This window comes from Camellia sinensis, chromosome 13 (assembly GCF_055761805.1).
Source record: "Camellia sinensis isolate YWXY chromosome 13, ASM5576180v1, whole genome shotgun sequence".
Taxonomy (NCBI): Eukaryota; Viridiplantae; Streptophyta; class Magnoliopsida; order Ericales; family Theaceae; genus Camellia; species Camellia sinensis.
Window position 1 is genome coordinate 26595645 of NC_138973.1, and position 21457 is coordinate 26617101.

At 33.9% G+C, this 21457-nt stretch overlaps 2 protein-coding genes across 2 annotated transcripts; both read right to left on the bottom strand.

The window, feature by feature from the left end:
• Positions 1–5057: 5057 nt before the first annotated feature.
• On the bottom strand, positions 5058–9053 carry LOC114319219 (YCF36, putative (DUF1230)). The gene is made up of 4 exons (XM_082901784.1): positions 8428–9053; positions 8291–8319; positions 6090–6146; positions 5058–5399 (listed from the first exon to the last, which is right to left on the bottom strand). Exons 1-4 carry the CDS (start codon positions 8939–8941, stop codon positions 5181–5183), a joined length of 819 nt encoding a protein of 272 aa, XP_082757910.1. The 5' UTR covers positions 8942–9053; the 3' UTR covers positions 5058–5180.
• Positions 9054–9898: 845 nt separating this feature from the next.
• Positions 9899–20768, bottom strand: LOC114319218 (putative serine/threonine-protein kinase SIS8). Its single transcript, XM_082901783.1, has 13 exons — positions 20136–20768; positions 19353–19793; positions 16088–16191; positions 14218–15314; positions 13252–13292; positions 13061–13129; positions 12676–12776; positions 12231–12309; positions 12044–12142; positions 11769–11837; positions 11642–11691; positions 11356–11532; positions 9899–10529 (listed from the first exon to the last, which is right to left on the bottom strand). Exons 1-13 carry the CDS (start codon positions 20517–20519, stop codon positions 10421–10423), a joined length of 2820 nt encoding a protein of 939 aa, XP_082757909.1. The 5' UTR covers positions 20520–20768; the 3' UTR covers positions 9899–10420.
• Positions 20769–21457: the final 689 nt, after the last annotated feature.

Consider the following 21457-nt stretch of genomic DNA (forward strand, 5'->3'; position numbering starts at 1 on the left):
ATAGCGGATATACTGATCCATCTAAACCGATCGAACCGGATTGAACCGATCCAATCCGCCGCATTTTGAACAGATGCGTAATGACGAGCGGACGATTGCGGATTGATTTTTTTCAATCTGCCTAGTTTTGGACTGATGGCGGATTTGAGATTTCTTTAGCCGCAACCGAACTACTGAACCGCAAAACCGCGAGCACCCCTAGTAATTGGTAAAACTTTGTGTTTTCAATTTGTTTAGATATTCTATTTGTGTTTTCAATTGAAATAAAGTTTAAATATTTTGTTGAAAAAAAATTTTCAAGTTGAATATATTTTTTGAATTGAAAAAATAAATGTATTATTTATCTATATTTTTTTATTTTTAAATCTAACTCTAAAAATAATAAATAAAAAAGATATATGTTGGTTGGTTTTTATTTTTAAAAATAGATATATATATATATATATATAACAATACAGAGGCATACATGCAGTGATTGTAATATTTTTTAAGTCTTTAACTGTAATACTTTTTTTTTTAGGAAGTGTAGAAGTTGAATTATGTTGAAAATTTATAAAATTTTAAACCGTCAAACCGATTTGCATCAATCCGCCAATCCGCTCAATCCACATCCGCCAGATTGGCGGACGGATGACGGATTGGAGATTCTGTGGCCGCAACCGACCCGCGCCCACCCTTAGTATATCGTTTGTGTCATGTAGCAATTGATACGAAACTTTTCTCTAATTTTAAACGTAAATTAATTTTATTAGTGTCTGAGCAAAAAAATAGCCAAATATAAGACAATCACAATAAAATAGGATTGGACAGTCTTCAGTTCATAACTGGATTGGACAGTCCAGTCTGGCCTAATGAACCTACTTTTGAGTCCTATTTCGATGATTCGAATTATTCATATTTTAAAGTTCGTCGAGTACATTGTTTCTGTAAAAAATCAAATTAATCAGATAACAAAAACTACATGTTTGAATCAATTTTATATGAACCGTTAATTTTTTCACTGTCTATTTTTGTTTCATACAAAACTGATCCAAACACATGATTTTTGTTATCTGATGTACTTAATTTTTTTCAGTGGTGACATACTCAATAAATTTTAAAATGTGAACGGTTGAAACTATCAAAATGTGGTCCAAAAGTGAGCCCACAAGGCCCAACAGTACTTCTCCAAAGCAATAACCAAATTTACCTTACTTTCTCCGTATAAAAATATTAGTCTCTTATTACATTTTTTATTGTCTAAAAATATTAGTCACTTTTTAAAAATCAAAGACTAAAATAATATGAATTTCTTATTTTGCCATTCTTTTAAATTCATTAACAACACAAAAAGTACAAATTGGTATTTTTTTAAAAATATACTATCCAAAGATAATTTTGAAAAATTAATTTTTTTAAAGTACAATAATTATATTATAAAAAAAAATTAGATTTTTTAAAAAGAACTATTATTTTGAGATCGAAGGAATAGTTATTACAGAGACAAATTTAAAAAAAAAAAAAAATTGGATACAACCTTAACACATAAGAAAGATTTGCACAAAACAGGTGAATAAATTTAGGCCAAGTTTGGAAAGACTAAATAAGTGCACTTTTTGTCTTTTTAGACTAAAAAGTTGAGGTTGAAAATATGAATGTTTGGGTTAACTTTTTGACTTTTTATGAAAAAATGTGTAATAAAAAATTATAAAAATTGATTTGTAGGAGAAAATTAGAATTGGGAGTTGTGCAGCCGTAATTGTTGACTTTTGATGAATAGTGATAACTTTTTAACTTTTTGAGTAACTTTTTGACTTTTTAGCTTTTTGGGGTGTTCCCAAACTTGGCCTTATATTATGGGTTCGTTTGGGATGCAAGTTGGTTTTTTGACTACTTTAATTTAGTGTTAAAAAGTCTTGTTTATGATAGAATTTTTAGTTTTTTTAACTTTTACAAGAAAAAAAATAAAATAATTATAAGTTAGATGTGTCATTTTATCTTATTTAATTAAAATAACTTATTTTATCTCATATAACTATTTTAACCCCGATAAAACATTCCAAACGTGCACTATATACGCAAAGGACTTGTACTGTCATATAAAAAAATTAAATTATTTTTATTATTACGTGATACACATGTTACCACTTCATCTCAAATAAAGCTACCAATTAATTAATGGGGCAGGCATGTACCAGTTACAAAAACACTCGTTTGGCATGTAAATTTTGGGCTAGAAGGTTATTTTAGTTATAAAATAATAAAATAAAATATTATATTTAAATTATAATTATTTTATTTTTTTTCATAAAATTAAAAAAATTAAAAAAATTTATCCTAAACGAGATTTTTTAGCTCCAAACTGAAATAGTTAAAAGTCAATCCATATTCCAAATGAATCCAAAGAGAAATGTTCTATTTTTAAGTTTTCACAATTAATTTTTGATTTTTTTAAAAAAAATGAAAAGCTTGTTTGTTTTTCTGAATTTTAAAATTTTATTTTGATATAAAGAAAGAAAAAATTATATAATAATAATTTTTAATTTTTATTTTATGAAATTAATTTATAAAAAAAATTCAAAAGCATATTCCAAAAACTCAAAAGGTATAATGGATTGGCTGCTGAGGACGGCCCGCCCCTCAACATGTTCAACCCAAAAGTAAAATGGAGTGTATTGACTCAAAAAAATGGTACTTTACTACTAGAAGAAATCTTATCGGATTTGGGGTGGTGTGCGGGTGCACAGTTTGTACAGTTCAAATAGATTCATTTTAAGATTTATTTTGATAATTTAAATCGTTTATATTTTAAAATAAATCAAGCATAATATATATGTAAATAATTAAATTAATCGGATATCATCTACCTTTTCATCGGCTTATATTTGTATTTATTTTAATACTTTAAATCACAATTATTATTTATTTTTATAGATACAAATGTAAGTGGATAAAAAGGTAAACGATATCCGATTAATTTGATTTTTTACAGATATGTTCTATTCGATATATTCTAAAATATGAACGGTTCAGATTATCAAAATAGGTTTCGAAATGAACCCATTTAACTGCATAACAGTGATTGTTGTACACCCCACACAGCAACCATCCCAAATCCAATCTTATCTTAGTTGGTACTCCTATTTTGTATCAAAAAATTTAATTTAACCATTCTAAAAAATTATTTAAAAAGTTAAAAAATATTTAAAAAATGGCTAATTTTTTTAATATTAAATTTTTTTTGTATGCATATTTTTAAGGGGATTTTTTTAAGGTCCCAGCATAAATGACATTTAATATTTTCATAATATTTAAGGTCCCTTAACATCGATTCAGAGAATTTCTCTGGACAAATTACAGAGAAAATTCTAAATTTCTCTAGACATATCATAGAGAAAATTCCAAATTTCCCTAGACACATCACAGAGAAAATTCCAAATTTCTTTAAATAACAATGAGGACTAGTGCTCTGTTTTAGAGAAAATTGGGTTGGTCTAGAGAAATTCTCTGGTTTGGATTGAATTTTCTCTAGGTTGAACTCAATTTTCTCTGGGTTGGTCCAGAGAAATTCTTTGGTTTGGACTGAATTTTCTCTAGTTTGATCAAGAGAAATTTTTTGGTTTGGATTAAAATTTCTCTGGATTGATCTGAGAGACCTTAGACATTCTCTCCTTGGCATTTCATCAAACACCTTCTTTGCTAAATCCATGTCCCTACCTCTGTGCATATTTTACATATTTTCAAACCAAGCTTGTGCAGAATCAAAAGCAAAGTATTTTCTTTGATGAAATATAATTATTTGTTCAAATTTGGAAAAAATATAACAAAATTATTTTGAGGGTAAGAAATCCATGAATTGAAAGCAACATTCACAATTTGGAAAGATGTGAATTGTGTGTAACTCATTCATAGCATATTTATTACATTGAAGACATATGGAATTTAATTGAAGGCACTTGATCATTTTTCTTTCTAAAACTCCAAAGATTATAATTGTCCTTAATGTAATCAGGGAAGCTTACAAAACTATTGCATGAAAGCCACCCATATAACAATGGTGCATGTTTTGATGACGTCATATCGTGTCTGGATCTTTGGCCACCACGGCTCGTCTTTCTTGTCATGATGGCCTTCATTTCGGAGCTTTGTCCACCACGATTGGAGTTTGGAGTCACCTCGAACTGACTCATCGGTGGAATAGTAAAAAGTGCAATATTCACGAACCTTCGCAGCTCAAATCGTAGTGGTTCAACTTAGATCGCAGCATTCCGACAACGGCATGGTAGAGGCAGAGGTGAAGGTGAAGATCGGGGTGTGCACAAAGAGAGAGGGTTTGGTTTGGATAAAATGAACATCAGAGAGAGAGAGAGAGAGAGAGAGTGAAATTTCTCTGATATGATATATGGGTGTGGGTTTAGAGACTTTAGACATCAAAAAATAATATTATGAATCTCCTTCATTACTAAAAATGGGACAGAGGCCTTAGATTAATTTCTCCTATTTTTGATCAGTAGTTAGTCCTTTACTAACTCTTAAAGAAAAAATTTAGGATAAATTACACTCGTCTCCCTTAAGGTTTGGATAAAATACAATTAATTCACATTTTTGATATAATTACACTAACTTTCTTTTTAGTATGATTAAATCTATCAAAACTAATGCTAATGATAGATGAGCAATGGTAGAGGGCCCAAATTTTGTGACTCAAATGTGGCTCAAATGGCCAAAACGACGTCGTTTTGAGTACAAAACAACATCAAAATGGCCAAAACGACGTCGTTTTGACCATTTGAGCCATATTTGAGCCACAGAATTAGGGCCCCCAAACATTTTTCATGATAGATATATACTGAAATAAATAAAGATAAACATATATTTTAATATAAAAAAATGATAAAATCATTTTTTCTCTCAAACTGTTGCTTAGCAAGCAGCTTGACGTCATTTAACAAGGATTTTAAACCAGGCTATATAAAGAGTTTTTCCCCACTTCCTATATAACACTCCAATTGCTATATTTTGCTAAAACTTATAATATATATATATAGATATATATATTTACATTATATATCAAGAACTGGAAAAAAAAAAAAAAAAAAATATTGTTTTTACTGAGTACAATGCTCCTTCTTGGCGATACAAAATCTGTACAAAAAGCAGTGATTTCATTATATATAATACAGATGTTTAATGATTGAGATTTATTCAAGATCAGATTGGCCACAAAACGCATCAGGTTCAAATGATCTTGCAGATTCATCATTGTAAACCCCAGGTACAGCTCTGCCTCTGGCTTCTCTGGATGATAGGTAGGAATCCTTTTGGCTGCCCTCGAGGTTGATTAAGAGCACGGCACATACAAACAATGATGCTGCTAAACCTACAAGTGTGTTCTTCAACCTGCTCAGCACCGGCTTGACCTGTCAGATAAACGGAAGATGAACTTGAGGTGTTGAAATAAAATTTTGCCAAGGCAGTTTCACTGAAGAATAAAATTGCACTGCTCGTTCAACAAATTGAATTTGAAGTAATTATTGTATCATGATCTTGAAGAGTATCCCAGTTTTTTTGAGTTAAGAACGAATAGATTATCATCTAAAATATTCAAGAAATTGGAGGACTAGTACAGAAGGTGCCCTAATGCAGTTCTGCTGCATAGATATATGTAATTGAACGCCCTCGTGAGTTTGTTCAGTGGACTCGCACTTCCTTCAAAGAAACCAAGGAGTACAAATTCAAATTGAGTGATTCAGCTTTAATAGAGAATATTGATGCTTTTAATTCCCATGTTAATCAACAGGAAGTCATATTTCTCAGGCAATTTCAAGTTAGTCAAAACAGGTCAATTCGGAAATCATCATATTCCTCGTTTTCCTTCTTTCAGAAAAAGAAGAAGAATACACAAATGACTGACACAGTTCATCCTTCTCTCATATGTTGCATGTTGCACATTTGTGAATTGACTATTTTAGTTGGCTTTTAAACTTTTTACGAAAACGCGTTCAAAAAATAAGAGAAAGGGATGCGATTGGGGTGTTTTGGCTACTTTAGCCAAAAAGCTAACATGCCAAGCAATGAATCATTGGTTCAAGAAATACACAGAAACTTACAGAAAATGAACCTAGAAGCCGGTCACGTGCCAAAACTTCAGCAGTCTTCACCCATATCTGTTGAGGAAATCCAGCTTAGATTCCAATATTGTCCATCTCCATTAGCAGCTATTATAAATGCATGACTAGTAGTTTTACATGGTATGAGAGTATTGACACAACTTTTCTTTTTTGGCAAGTACATGGTATGACACAACTCAAAATTAGATTTGACACTCCATATGGTTCTCAAGGAGTAGACATTAATGAATACTAAAGCAAGCAGATGACAAAATAAACATGCATAAAAGATTGCATGTTAGGCATCTCCAATGATTACTTTAGATTGATCATCAAATTTGAATTTTATGAAAAAAGACTCCTACTCCAACGGTTTCATCAAATAGGTATCAAATTCAGGATTTTACTTTTCTTTTATCAAATTGAGGACGAACTTTTCTTTCATTAAATCACTGTTCATTGCAGTTGCTGGACGTCCCCCTAGATGTACTCTCGGATGACCACTTAAAGGCAAGAATTTGTGAAAATATTACATTGTCTGGTTGACCCCCCGGATGACCACCTCAAGGCAAAAAACACAGAAAAATATACGCTGGCTAGTCGACCGGCCGGTCGTCCGCCCAGTCGACTGGTGGTCTGATGAAACTCCAAAACACTCCGTTGAAGCACTTGATATCAAAGAAAGCTTTTACTCAAATTTTTACTCAAATTTGATGAATATTTTGATATACCGTTGGAGATACTCTTAGATATCTGTAAGCATTCACCATGATAAAATTTCAAATGTCATATAATATAGTAACCAAATTATACAGAACTATTTTGATGTTTGTACGTTGTTTTCCTCATGTACTACAGTTTAATAACAAAAATTTACTCAGTTGCAAATGTAGCCTGCCAAATCATAAAAAAATCTCTATTAAACGCTGAACAAATGGAAAACAAATGAAAGTGCTCATCCTAGATCAATACTCTCTGGCAACCTGGGAAAATCTTGGTTCAGAGACCGAAATGAAAGAAATTTTTTCCTCTCAAATTCGGCCCCGAAGGTATCAATTTCCTAACACTAGCTACCAAATCCTCAAAATTGTCATTTGTCACTAACAATAAACCATATTAATAATGGACTGTGTAAATAGTGATGCAGAATGCTTCACACTAGCATCATATCCATAAAAATTTGCCTATACAACAAACTGCCTAACAAATGGCCTCCTACAATTTGGAAAAGAGAAATGTTAGGGATCATGAAAAGTCTTTCATGAAAATGATCATGAAAGATTTGTGACCCTTAAATTATCTTGATTAGTGGGTGGTGTTTAATTCTAAGTATAATCTAAAGGTTACAAATCTTTCATGATCATTTTCATGAAAGACTTTTCATGATACCTAGCATTGTTGTTTGGAAAATACACACTTCAAATATATTTGGAATGATTCTGATAAAAAAATATATACATATATACATATATATATATATATATATGTATGTATGTATTTGGAATGACAATCACACTAACTGAATGTAGTCCATTCTTTAGATTGTGTTTGGATCTTGGCTTGGGTAAAAGAAAAGAAAAGGAAAAAGGCAAGAAAAAAATGAACCACAATAATTTTTTTTAGAAAAATGGAAAGAAAATGAATATATGTTTGTCAAAAAATTTAACTTTTGTTTAGTTATAAAAAATGGGTATGTATAAGTAATTCAACCAAGGATCTTCTATTCCACTGCTCCAATGAATCTCCAACCATTAGATCATTTAGTTGCCCAACCATTGATTCTCCTGAAGTAACAAATTAACTGTCGCGATATGATCCAATGGTTGGAGATGCATAGGTATAGGGAATAGGGAAATTTGGGAATAGACATGAAAAATAATTCTATTTGACTAATGTTAGAGATTATGAAAAAAATATGATGAAGATGATCATAAAAGATTTTTTACTTTTGGATTACACGTACAATAAAACACCACACTCTAATCAAAGGATGAGAAATCTTCACGATGCATTTCATAATTCCTAATATTAATAATTCTATTTACCTTTCCCTCGTTAAATTTGGAATCCAAACACAACCTTACTAGCCAAAAATCAACCAAAATAAGCAAGACAACTATAACAATCAACAAAGTATGAGACATAAAAAATTAAAAAAAACCGATGTGAATCCATTGAAGCTTCCTGAAAGATGGAATTACCTGACCATCATACCACCCAGTCTCTTCATCTGCAAGAACAGAAACACAGAGATAATTCACCCACTCAATCAAAAACCCAAAACTCAAAAACACAATAATCAAACAAAAACCAACTCAGAGAGAGAGAGAGAGAGCACATTCAACAGTGGCACTGAGCAATCGATTGCCCACATAAGCCCAACCCAGATACATCCTAACAACGGCGAGAGTAACCACAAAGAGTCCACTCGAAACGGCGGCTAAAGCCGGCTTGAGCGGCTCCGATTGAGCACCAGCGGAGCCGAACCAGGACACAGGGAGGCCGACGAAGAGAGCAAAGGAAGCGCCGGTGACGAACAAGCGAGAACAGTACTCGACCAAGTCGCCGGAGGCCCAGGAGAAGGGGAAGGAGGAGGACAAGGACTGGTACTCGTTCATGGGTTGCTGATCGAGCGGAACAGGGCACTCTGTTTCATTTCTGAAGGATGGTGATGGTGATGGTGATGGTGAAGATGATGAGAAGGGTATTTTGGGAATAGATCTGTGGTGGTGGTGGTGGGTTTTAGGGTTTGTGATTGAAATGAGTGGTGGAGGGAAGGTGGTGATGGAAGGAGAGAAGAGGGTTGGTGGTGGTGGTGGTGGTGGTGGTGGGAGGAGGAGTGCGGTGGCCATGGCTGGTGAATTTTGATTTTCTGTTATAAAGCTCTCTCTCTCTCTCTCTATTTCTCTCTCTATCCAACCAACTAGTGATAGTACAATTTTTGTTTTCCTATAATATTTTTGTTTTTGCTTTGATTAATTTACAAAATTCATATTTCACAATTTGCAGCTATTTGACACAATTTTTGAAGGTTAGATATGAGTCACTTGTTCCTAAACCCTTTTCTATCATTTGATTAATTAAAGCCAATTTAGTGGTATTTTTATTTCCTAAGCCCATTTTTATTTTATTATTTTTATACAAAAAAAAAACTTTTTAAAAATTCAAAATAACCGTCCAAAACGTCAGAATTTACTTCTAAAAAACTCTAGACAAATATATTGCCTATACAAGTTAGAAACACAAATTATTCCACACCTAATTTATGTTTGGATAAGGAATTTAAATATAAAAAACTATCTTATTTTCTACAAAACAATTACCCAAAAACAACCACACAACCTAAGAGTGAAATCTACAAATTCTACTATTCTCAAACAAGTTTTTGCTATTATTTTTAGATTTGTCTCTCAGATTTTGTCTTCCTAGGAGCTAACAAAAACCCATAGGCTTCGTTTGAAAAATTAGATTAGATTGACTTTTCAACAATTAATCCTGCCTAAAACGTTCGTTTGAGTTGACTTTTTTAATTTTTATAAAAAATAAAATAAAATAATCATAATTTAAATATGATATTTTATCTTATTAATTTTTTTAATTTATTTTATTTTTTTGTGACTAAAAAAGTCACCAACCTCAAAAAAGTCAAATCTAAACAAACTCATACAAATTCCATGATTGTAAATGCACTCCCCATACCAACTGTAATTCAGCAAGCTTCAAGTACAGAGAGGACTAATGCTTCATGAAACAAACTTCTAACCAAGTATGTAATAAATATTCCTGAAAGCTTCAACTAGAGAGAATACATGTAAATTTTTGTTCTATTTTTTCTTTGTTGTTTTATTTCACCCAACACAAACCTGCAGAGATCAAATGTTTACAATTAAGAAAGCTCAAATGCTTCCACAATGACCTCCACAGTCAATACACACGCCAATATAGATTCCTCTTTTCCTTTATGGGACTCCCTTACACATACACATAACAATATACCACATAAACACAGACCATTTCTCTTGGATTTTGTAATAATTATTTTTATTTTTTTGGTGGATAGATTATCTACTTTGACTACCAAAAGTTCCCAGCAAATGGTATTTACCCCAACTCACTTATTTGGGGGATGTTCAGTCCAATTACGAATTGGCTGTGTTGACCCCTCCCCTTTGAATGAACCAACACTTCCCAACCCACCATTCACTTCTTTATGTTTCTTTGCATCTGAAATTGAAAAGGCTCCTCCAACTAAAAATTTCCACTGCTCAGGCTCTTCGAGCACTCGAACAATCTCTCAGCTACTAATACAAGTCGTCTTCTTTTATTGTTGTCTAATAATTTGAATGAGTCTGGCTTCCCTGAACAACTGGACGCTGAAGGCACTCGAGGGGCCTGAGACGTGAGATGAGCTGTCTAAAAGAGGGGCGTGATTGTGGATCGCTGCATAAGAGACAAAACCAAAAGTCATTAAAATGGATAGCAAGAAATTCCGGCCACTGAAGAAGTCCATCATGAAATATACTGATGAATTGAATAAAGACTATTGCCACGGTCTTTAATTATATGAAATTTTACAAAGCTTCCATATCCACACACACTTTTCCTGCAGTTCACAGACCTATTAATCATTTTCTTTTTAATTACATTTATCCTAAAATATAACTACCATAATACCCTTATCTTCTCTATCCCAAACCCTAATCCTGAAACCATTAGCCACCACACCCTCCATCGCCAACGCCACCTCTCATTGCCTCCCCCCTAGCCTCCTCCCCTCCTTCGCCACCCCTTCCCATTCTTCTTCTTCCTAGATCTATGGTTTCAAGGTGCGGTGGGGATACAGTCTTCTTCCTAGGTCTAGGGTTTCAAGGTGCTGCGAGGGTGGAGGAAGGTGGCATGAGGGTGGGGGAGGGGGCTGGGTCACGGTGGTGGAGGCTAGGAAAGGCGCTGTGAATCTGTGATGTGTTGAGGGTTAGGGTTTGGAGGTGGTGGCAACTAATGGCTAGGGTTAGGTTTTAAGGTTAAAGAAGTGAGGGTATTCTTGACGTGATAAGTTGTGTACTGAGCAAAAAGTCAAGTTTCAAAATCAATTAGTGTGTACATTGAGAGATGATGTGCACTGAGTGTTTTCCGTGTGGAAATATAAGCTAATAAAATTTTAGGGTTCATACAAACTCGTAATTGTGCACAAATCCTCTAATGCTGAGAAAGATTATAGTCCAATGTACCAGTAACAAAACAGATAATTACAAAACTGACAACTTACCAATGCCAACAATCTGTTATTATCTCCGCAACCATTGGATCAATCTCCTCTGTAATGTCAAGGTGTCTATTTTGAAATCCAACAGCTCCAACAACCTGCATTGAGTTCATCCCAGTCCATGGCACACGTAAAGTTGCCAACTCCCACAATATCACGCCAAAGCTGTACACATCGGACCTGCAAACCGGTCCGCAATTATTTTATCAGCAAGACTTGAATGAAACATTAAAAAAAGAAGTAAACTCTCTAGCATGGCTTTCAAGTCTAATACATAAAATAAACCTACTTCTCATTGGATGGTTCATTCTTCAAAACCTCAGGGGCCATCCATTCCGCCTGCAGTTCAATGGCACAGCTTCAGTATAATTGATATAATATAACATTCTATAACATTCTATCCTGACATCAATTACCGTTCCAGCAGTAGATTTTGAAGACAGGAAAGTATTGTGCTTCATTCGTGATAAGCCAAAATCACAAACCTGTAGAGACAACAATAAATTAGAGAAGTTTCAAAAAAACATCCTTAAGCATGAAAAAGTCTAGATCTTAGTAAAAGAGACGAAGTCCATGGTGAGTCACGGCATTGTTAACTATGCATTTTCTAGATTACATTAAATACAGCAACAATTGGATAATCAAGGAAGGAATGGGAGATTTCAAATGCCAAGTTCTAATTTCAGCAAACCTTAACAACCCAGTTTTTATCAACAAGAAGGTTTGGAGTCTTAAGATCTCGATGCACAATAATAGGATGGCTTGTGTGCAAATAATTCATCCCCTTGGCCTGCAAGCAATTAGTAAACTTACTTAAACCAACCAAACTAGATAGCAGAAACGGAAGGCAACAACATTCAACATTCTCCAACTCATACCACATCAAGAGCCATCCGCAGTCGCTTCTTTTCATCGGGTTGATTATTTGGTCGATGCAGCAGCTTGTATAAACTTCCCCTGCATACAAATAAACAGGGCTGAGAAACACCAAATTGAACAAACAAATAGTTAATTGAGTCTGAAATCAAATTCTATTTTCCTGCATGGACAATGATAAAATTAACAACTGAAAATTTTCAGGTGAAATATCTTCTTCTAAAAATCAACCCAAAAAACTTAAATTAAAATAAATTATTTTCTTCTTTAGACATAAAAGCTTGGCAATATTTATACCCAGTTGTCATTTCTTATTATTACGTAAGAATGATAGTCTGAAACTATGTTACCATTAAAAATATGAAGGCAAACATTTGATGAAAACGGAACAAAAGCATCAATTCTTGAAACAATAAGTTCTAACAAGACTTTAAAGTAAACATCAACCTTGGAAGATACTCTGTCAGTATAGAAAGATTTGGTGGATGAGTGACTGCTCCCATGAAAAGAACAACATTAGGATGTCTCAACCTCAACATGATTTCAACCTGCACAAAGCAAACAAGCAGTTGTCCAGTTCAATTCTTAAAAAGAAAACCACTTGGATCATTAATAACAGAAAAATGTTTGGGAGCACTAAAAGGGGATCACTAAAAGGAGCACTAATGATGTGGCAGTAGGCTCCACCCACTTTCTATGCCTTGTTTTTATTTTTTTATTATTTTTTTTTTTGTCATTTCCAATGTATTAGTGCTATTAGTGATGCATTTTTTAGTGGTCTAAATCATTGTTGTTAATAACAGCACATGATGCAAGATGTCAGATTTGGTACTTCGCATTTGAATTGAACAAGTGCATCGCCTGATATATCTTGGTCCATGAACTTCTTCACAGCAACTTCCTGTCATGGAATCACATTTTACACCAGATAAACCGTTAAGAGAGTCGTAAACTATAATTTCTGTAAGCAACTATTGACAAAAGTTCGATCAAATTCACTAATGCATCTAAAATATAACTTACAGTGCCATTCCAATCTGCATGATAAACCTCACCATATGAACCTGCAAGGTAGGAAATTGCAGCAATTCAATATTCAAGCAAATATCAAACTCTCCCAATGCATAGATTCTCTTATATTCTGGAAAATAAAAAGAAACCAATACATAGATCTAAGTCTAACTGCATCCAAAAGATCAGTTCCATCGTAGTTAACTTCCAACATGAATAATGATTGAAATCTATGTCCGGAGGATACAAGTGACCAGTAGGATAAACTTGAATTCAATATGGATGCCTGAATTGAGCCAATGCCAATAAAAATTAAAGACAATACCCCCATTTATCAATTTGGCTGCATCTTTTCTTCTAATTCCCAACCTCCCCCACAACACCCCCCCCCCCCCCCCCAAAACAAACACACACAGTAAACCATAGGAGTTTGAATATTACATGTGTACTTTTCTTTGGAAAATAAATGTCGGCTAATATGGAATGTGGTGTTATGAAATCCAGGAACTTTAAACAATACACATAACAAAAACTTGAAACATGTACTGCAAGGATTCCCCAACTCAGACTACAGCACAAAAAAATATTAGGGCATACAGTGGATAAAAAGCATTTGTGTAATTCAGAAAATTTAGAGGCAACAGAGGTGTGCAAATCCATTGGGCCAAGCTACCCTTTCTAACAGTGGTGTCCAATTATACAATCAAACCAATAAGATGTTATAAAATCTTGTTCCCATGTTAAAGATTCTAAACCCATTCACTATAAAGCTGGGAAAACACAATCCACATGTAAAACTCAAGATCCAGCATAACGTAAACCTACAGTAAAATAAATATCAAAGTAGTATAAAAAGGTGAGAAGCACAAGACAATAAGAGCCCTTTCTTAATCATATACTAACAAGCCAAGTGTTTAAGTTGGGAACAGATTTTAGTTCTTGGATGAGTGCACAAATTTATGTAACATCAATTCTTACCAATGCCAATGCGTTCTCCAATTTGAAGATCCTCCCATGGAATTTCCCACTCCGCAACTTCACCAAGCACTGGGTTAATCTTCTCATCCTGAATACTGCAAGCACTAGGCAGGCTACTATTGGCCATTTCCATCAATCTCACAGTTTCAACATTATCAAGTACATTTCTTACTTTATCTTTAACAAACCATCCACCATCACAAATGAGGGCCCTTTTAGCTTGTCCTTCGTAATTGCCGGTTGCAGAAGGCACAGAAGCATCATCATCAGTATGGTTAATTGCGTGAGTTCCACAATTAACAAGCAAAACAGATCCTTCACTTGTAACATCAGAAAGTAATGGATGTGTCGTATTAATGACTGTAGAACCCAACTCCAGTCGTTCTGCCGTCAAATCCTCAACAGAGTGCTTTTGTTTGCTGTCATAATGAGCACCATTAAAGGACTCCACTCCAGTTGAGGGTATAATCAACAGTTTATTGTTTGACAAGAACATATCTGGATAATCTTGAGCCCCATAACCCACTTTTTCCCCATTTAACAGACTTATTTTTTCATGCATTTCCACTTCTCTGAGATCATGAGGATTCATATCCAGAAGAAAATCTGGAGGTTGTGATGCACCACTCTCCAACAAAACTGCATGAAGTTTCTGAGCAAATTCTGGGTTTTTAGCTGCACTGATGATGTACTTGGAAACATCTTTAACTTTCATCTTTTGTGCTTGTGACCCCTTCCCACTAGTGCCCGACAATTCTGCACGTGATCTACATAGTGCAGGAAGAAGCTTCCCAAACTCATTCTCAAACATCTGGGTTTGATTTTCTTCATTAAGATTCCCTTCACCACGTTTTGGCTGAATGCCTAAAGTAGATGCTTCTACTGAATCTGAACTGCCACCTTTGACTAGTCCACCAAGATCAGGTGAAACTGCCACCGTCCCAGTTCCTTCTTCAAGCATCGGACAGAAATTGTTGACAGTTTCAGCATAATCTGCAGTGCTCCTCATATCTAAACCAGAATTTTGAAGATGATCACTGGGAACCTCAGCAGGAATTAGCGTGCCCGGAGCACCCATTAGATCAATAATGTATTCACTGCATCAAATCAATAATCAGCCATATCATTACTAAGTGTTCTGTTCAAAACATTTAAAGCCATAACAATTCTTTCTGTAAGACACTGAAAACAAATTGAAGGAAAGATGAAAGAGCAAAAAACACACAGCATTCACCATGAAGATCAACTCCATTTCTAAATAAAAATCCAGCTACTAAAGAACAACATATATCTGACAATAAATGACTTGACTGCATACACGCTGCTCTGAAAGAATTATAACAGTCCCACAGAGGAAATTGTTGTCATTTGTAAATCTGTTTGAAAAATATCATATATATAGTGTAGCAGCTGCAAATAAGGCTATAATGACTTTAGATTCGCAATTCAAATATAATTCATGCTATGGAAGAGCTTTCACAGCTCACAGAATAAATCTTTATTATTTGCAAATCTGTGAGTGACTATCATTTGAAAATAATGAACTTGTTAGCGGCAGCTAATGCTGAATCCTACAACTTGTAGAGAAAATTTGTGCGTGTATATGATTTTCCAAATACTGGCAGAGTATCTGATGGTAATAGTCATTTCCTAATCCCAAAATATCAAGACAAGACAAAACAAGATGGGAAACTGAATGCATCAATAAGAACTATTTCCCCTTTTATCTATTATGAATTAAATAATTGAAATGCATAAATGAGGTAACTTCCAATCAAATTACCCATATCACAAAATTGAACCTGCATATCCAATTTTCGTAAGAGTTTGTATCAGCATTCTTAAATAGATAAGAGTTGGAAGTCATTACCTTCCATTATCAAATTTGATCAGGTTCACAGCTCCTTCATCTGTGCCAGTATAGTAGCTCCCTTTAACCAGCATACAAGGAAGGTCAATCCGATCAGCAAGTACCTAGCACCCAAAGTATGAGATGTTCACATGCTTCATCCAAGATTTCTTGGGAGAACATAATATGTAAATATAAGGGAAAAATTATCCTAAGATATGAGGTAAAACGACAGGTTTCATTTCACCACTAGGAAAAGTGGAAATTATGCAATTCTTCAACAACAAATAACATTTTTTGAGATTTAGCCATTCTATAATTTTTGAATCTTGATAATATTATATGGAAAAGTATAAACAAATGAACATATTGATCAGAAAAAAGAAAAAAATGAAGTGTATTAACCCAATGAAAATATGAATTTATCGAATTGAGAAACATTTTAAACTTTAAACTTCAATAACTAGAAGTCAAAAGGCACCAAAATGTTGAATCTAGCAATACTTTATTTTTATAGAAAAGGAATTCATTCAAGTCGAATGAAGTGTAAAGTGTAAATCATGATACTGGGACATTAGTACCACCTACATCCTTCCATATATTACACTATCCCCACTTAAATTCCTAACACACTGATGTTACAGAATAAGAACTTTGAAGCCACATTTTGTGCTTGTCCAAAGCAACCTATAAGAAATGAGACTTGCAGAAAAACACGAGTGAAATTAATGGAAAAACAAATGACTTGTAAATTACATTATCAGACTAATGTATTGTTTGTGGCTTGCCAGTTTTCTACTGCTTGACTATTTCAGAACATGAATAGTAGAACTTCAAACATAAGAAAGAGGCGAGGGAGGAATATTGGAGCCTGTTTAACTTAGACAAACTCTGGCAACTTTAAGGTTTACGGTGCTGATGTCAATTACGATTGCAATTCAAAGAGCAAAACTGTGCAAAGAGCATGTTGGAAGCCCCAGCAGATGGAGACATGGAGAAGAGGGACATAAAATTTGACCTGATACAAAAATAATATAGTATACCAGTACCACTTAAGTGATAAAAAATAAATAAAAAATTAGTTAAAAGAGAAAAAGGTAGCAAACATTTGCTCAATTTTAGATGTCTCAAAACTAGAAGTCCCAAATAAATTTTCAAAATATGACTTTCTTGGATTGAACAATGACAAAAGTTAACATTCTAATAAAAGCATGAAACTTCTGAAATTGTAGGGGTGAGAATTTTTAACATGACATGAAACAGACACCAAGTTGGAAGGTTAGGGTTGACTATTTATCAACACAAACTTGAAAGCAACTTGACACAAAAACACAAAAACACAAAAAAATAAGAAGGTCAGTTAGTGTCAAACCAACACAACTCAAATTTGACACAGCTAAACCAATTGAAGGTGCTAGTGTAGTAGTTCTTGGAGTCAGTTATGACTTGTTTTATGTGATAGTGGTTTTTTTAATTTGGATATGATTTTACCTTTTTTTTGTTAGTCAAGTTATGTGTGGTTTTTTCAACTTATATTTTTGCAGATTACTTATGGATTTTGAGTCATTTTCATGAATATTGTCATTGTAGATGTAGATGAAAATAAGGCCTCGTTTGGCAAGAGGCTATTTTAGTCAATTAGTCAAAAAGTTACTAAATTAGCCAAAAAGCCAACAACCCATACCAAAAAGTCAAAGATTCTCTTTTCTCTCTACTTTTTGCACATCTTTTCGTAATTAGCCAAAAAGTCATCCCAAACATACAAGTTTTTTTTACCTACCTTTTTAGCCAAATAGCCAAAAAGTTACTAAATTAGCCTGTTCCCAAACGAGGCCTAAGTATTTATTATTAATAGTGTCAAGCATAATTAGGTTGACACGTTTATAAACAGTTGGGGGGGTAGGATACTTCAAATGATTAGTTAAACAAATTAGTTTAATGTTGAGAGAATTCTGGCACAAACCCAATATGACAGGGGACTAACATGACCAACACGATACTATTTGTTTGCCATAATGTGGTGATGATTCGAATGAAAAGGACTTCATATATACTATTTATTGGCATATCGCATTGGATCTTGTGGACCCAGGACCCTAATAAGTACTGTATACTAAGCCCTACGTCCAATAAGGGTTTGGGGAGCCTCCCCCCAAGGGATGGGAGATCCGGGTTACTTCTGCGTCACCCTAATTCTATACTTGTAGAGAGTTTTATCAGATTCAACATAATGAAAATTGTAGCAGCCATGGACGTAGACCTATTCTAGGGTGAATCATATAAATCTTTGTGTTTTTTTGTGTGTGATTTCTTCGATTTGTTTTAGTTTTCTTGTTTTCTATTTTGTGTCTCACCGATTCTAGTTAAGAAGAGATGATTTCCTAACATATTCGTGGAACAATTTGACTGCAAATTTGTAATAAACGGCTATACATTCCTATTTGCCTGATGTAGCATATGTTTTAGATTCCAAGGCATCACTTTCAAAATTCAACATCATTTAGAGAAAAGGAAAGAGAAGGAAAGAGAATATAATAAGGAGATAAGAAAAATTGAATATGAGGGAAAGAAAATTTTCAACCCGACTTTTTTTCCTTTTTTTTTTTTGCCCCCTCTCTTCTTCTTTTCTACTCATTTTAAGAATCAAACAAGGGAAAGTGAAAGGAAAGAAAATTTTAAAAAATTCACTTCTTGTTTATTCCTTCCACCAAAAACAAAAAACAGGGTTAAATATTTCACATGCAACAGAATAACTTTGCTACTAAACAGTGTTAGATTATTAGGACTGTAAATAAATTTTATACAAAAAAATAAAATAAAATACGAAAGGCTCTTCTTCATTCTTTTCTTCATATCACAATTATAAATTAGAATAAAGCAAATTTGAAGGAAACATTTACAACTGATACAAAAAATGCAGACTTACATGCATATCTAAATTTAAGCACACTTTAGATCCTTGAATATAGTCAAGTTAGATGCATTTCCACAACCTTTTGTCTCTTATCTAGCTTAAACAAAAAAAACAAAAAAGAAACCATGTCTCTTACTATGCAAGTGATATTGCCAATGTAAGTCTAGAAAGATGGGAACAAGGTAACTACTGCATTCTGATAAAATCACCATTCACCAGCGTTGTTCCTCTAGCCACAATTCAGAAACAGAATTGCAAAAGAACAAATTGAATTCACATAGCATCTGTGTTATAGAAGAAATAAGATGCATATCTCAGGGAGATAAAACACAAATATTCATGTATTAATTTAGAAGGCCAAAGCTTTACAACCTTAAAGAGCAAGGCTCGGTGGCGTGAAAGTCCAATATTGAGACAACCAAGGGGAAGAATGACACTGTTCAGAGAATTATGCAATTCATAACTCCTGACAGTCCATCTTTTCAACATTTCATCTGCATCACTAACTGGACCGCCCATCCTATCAACAACAAGATCAGCAATTTTCTGGATTATGCCATTCATAAATGGAGACGGTGACACAAGCTGGTAGTCCCGAGAAACAGCATATACTCTTTCCTCGAGCTGGTGCAGGGCGGAATCAATGGCACGGTTCACTAGAATAACTTGATAATCGACATTATCTGAAACAGAAATTGCTTGGAGATCTAGCAGCAGTGGGATCTTCCCTTGCACGCCTGAATTTGAAGTAATGCCATATACATCGTAAAACCCATCGGTCACTTTCTCATCATAATTCACAAAATTATAACTCTGCAAATGCCAATGATAGGATTTTCCTCATTTAGTCAAATCCACATAAAAACTACATGATAAACACTAGGTACAACTAATTAATCAACACAGTTCCCAAAATTTGATAGTAACTTTCAAAGCCAAAATCAACACATAGCCACAAATACAAACATAATTTCCATGATTCACATAAAACTACATGATAAACATATATACATCATCTAATTAAAATTGAAATGAGCCTCATTTATATCCACAATCAACAAAATTGAGATCTTGAGTATGACAATTACACCAATTCGATCAAATTTGTCAATAAATACAACGAAAGCATGAATAGAAAACAGGATTGAAACATACCCAATAGCGAAGAGAGAGAAACTCAACGAGGGTTTCAGAAGGAGCACAGCCCAAGCTTATCTGCTTGGCGGCCTTGATCTGAGCTGTTTCAGGATCTTCGCGTGCATCGGGATCGGAAACACTCATCGCTAGGGCAAGTTGCACCTGGAAATCCTCTTCAAAGAAGCTTACATCAACGGACTTCTCAACCGAATCAACAGCTCTGGTCGTCACCAATGCCGCCGACGACGATGAAGAAGAAGAAGAATCCGCCAATGACGGCGCGGGAGGCGGCGCCGTGGGCGGCGGAGAAGGGTGTCTTCTGTGGTGGTGGTGGTGGTGGTGGTGGTCGTTGAAGCCACTGCCTATGTGGAGTCTTCGGAAAAGATGCTTCATCTTGGACATCGCTAATCGAGTTGCATCGACGAGAACACACGCATAGAAGGAGACAATTCTCTCTCTCTCTAGCTAGCTTTTTCTCTCTAGGGTTCTCAATCTGTCTGTCTATATGTGTGTTTTTTCTCTCTCTACTGGGGGCTTAAGAACCTACCCCCTACTTTCACAGAAAGGAGATTGTAGAGATTCTCATTTATTAATCTGGGCACCTTCTTCGTCAAGCTGCCACCCATGGATTTCCATAAATTTCAAAAAGGCCTGGTTTGGAAAGATTAAATAAGTGTATTTTTTGATTTTTTATGAAATATGAGTTGTGTTTAGGTTGTGTTTGAAGTGATGTGTTAGAGAGGTGATATGATTTAAATAAGATGATGTGATTTAAATAGGATAGTGACTTTTTAAATTTTTGTCTTTTTTCAATCATGTCAAACTTGACCTTACTACTTTTGTTTAGGATGAATTACAAAAACATCCTTTAAACCTTGATTAGAATATGAATTGTTTTTGGTGATTTTAAAAATTATAATTCACTTAGGGCTTGTTTGGGATGACCTAAATAAGTGTACTTTTTATCTTTTTACGAAAAGATGTACAGAAAAGTAGAGAGGTAATGTGATGAAAAAAAGATAAAAAAATAAAAAGATGAATTATTTTAAAGTTGCCAAACTTGACCTTAATGAGATTTTTAATTTTATAATGGATTAATTTTTTATTAATAAATTATCGAATTAATTAATAATTTTTAATAATATTAGAAATAAAGAGATTTGATCAAAATTTCATCATAATAAAATTTTAACGTATTAAGGATATACGGGCAAAATTTTCCTTAAAAGGTCTAACAAATATCACTATTATCAAAATATTAAACTTTAAAAAAATATTAGATGTCAGTTTTTAATAAAATTAATATTTTTAGAATTCTTTCATCAAGATCTATCAAATAA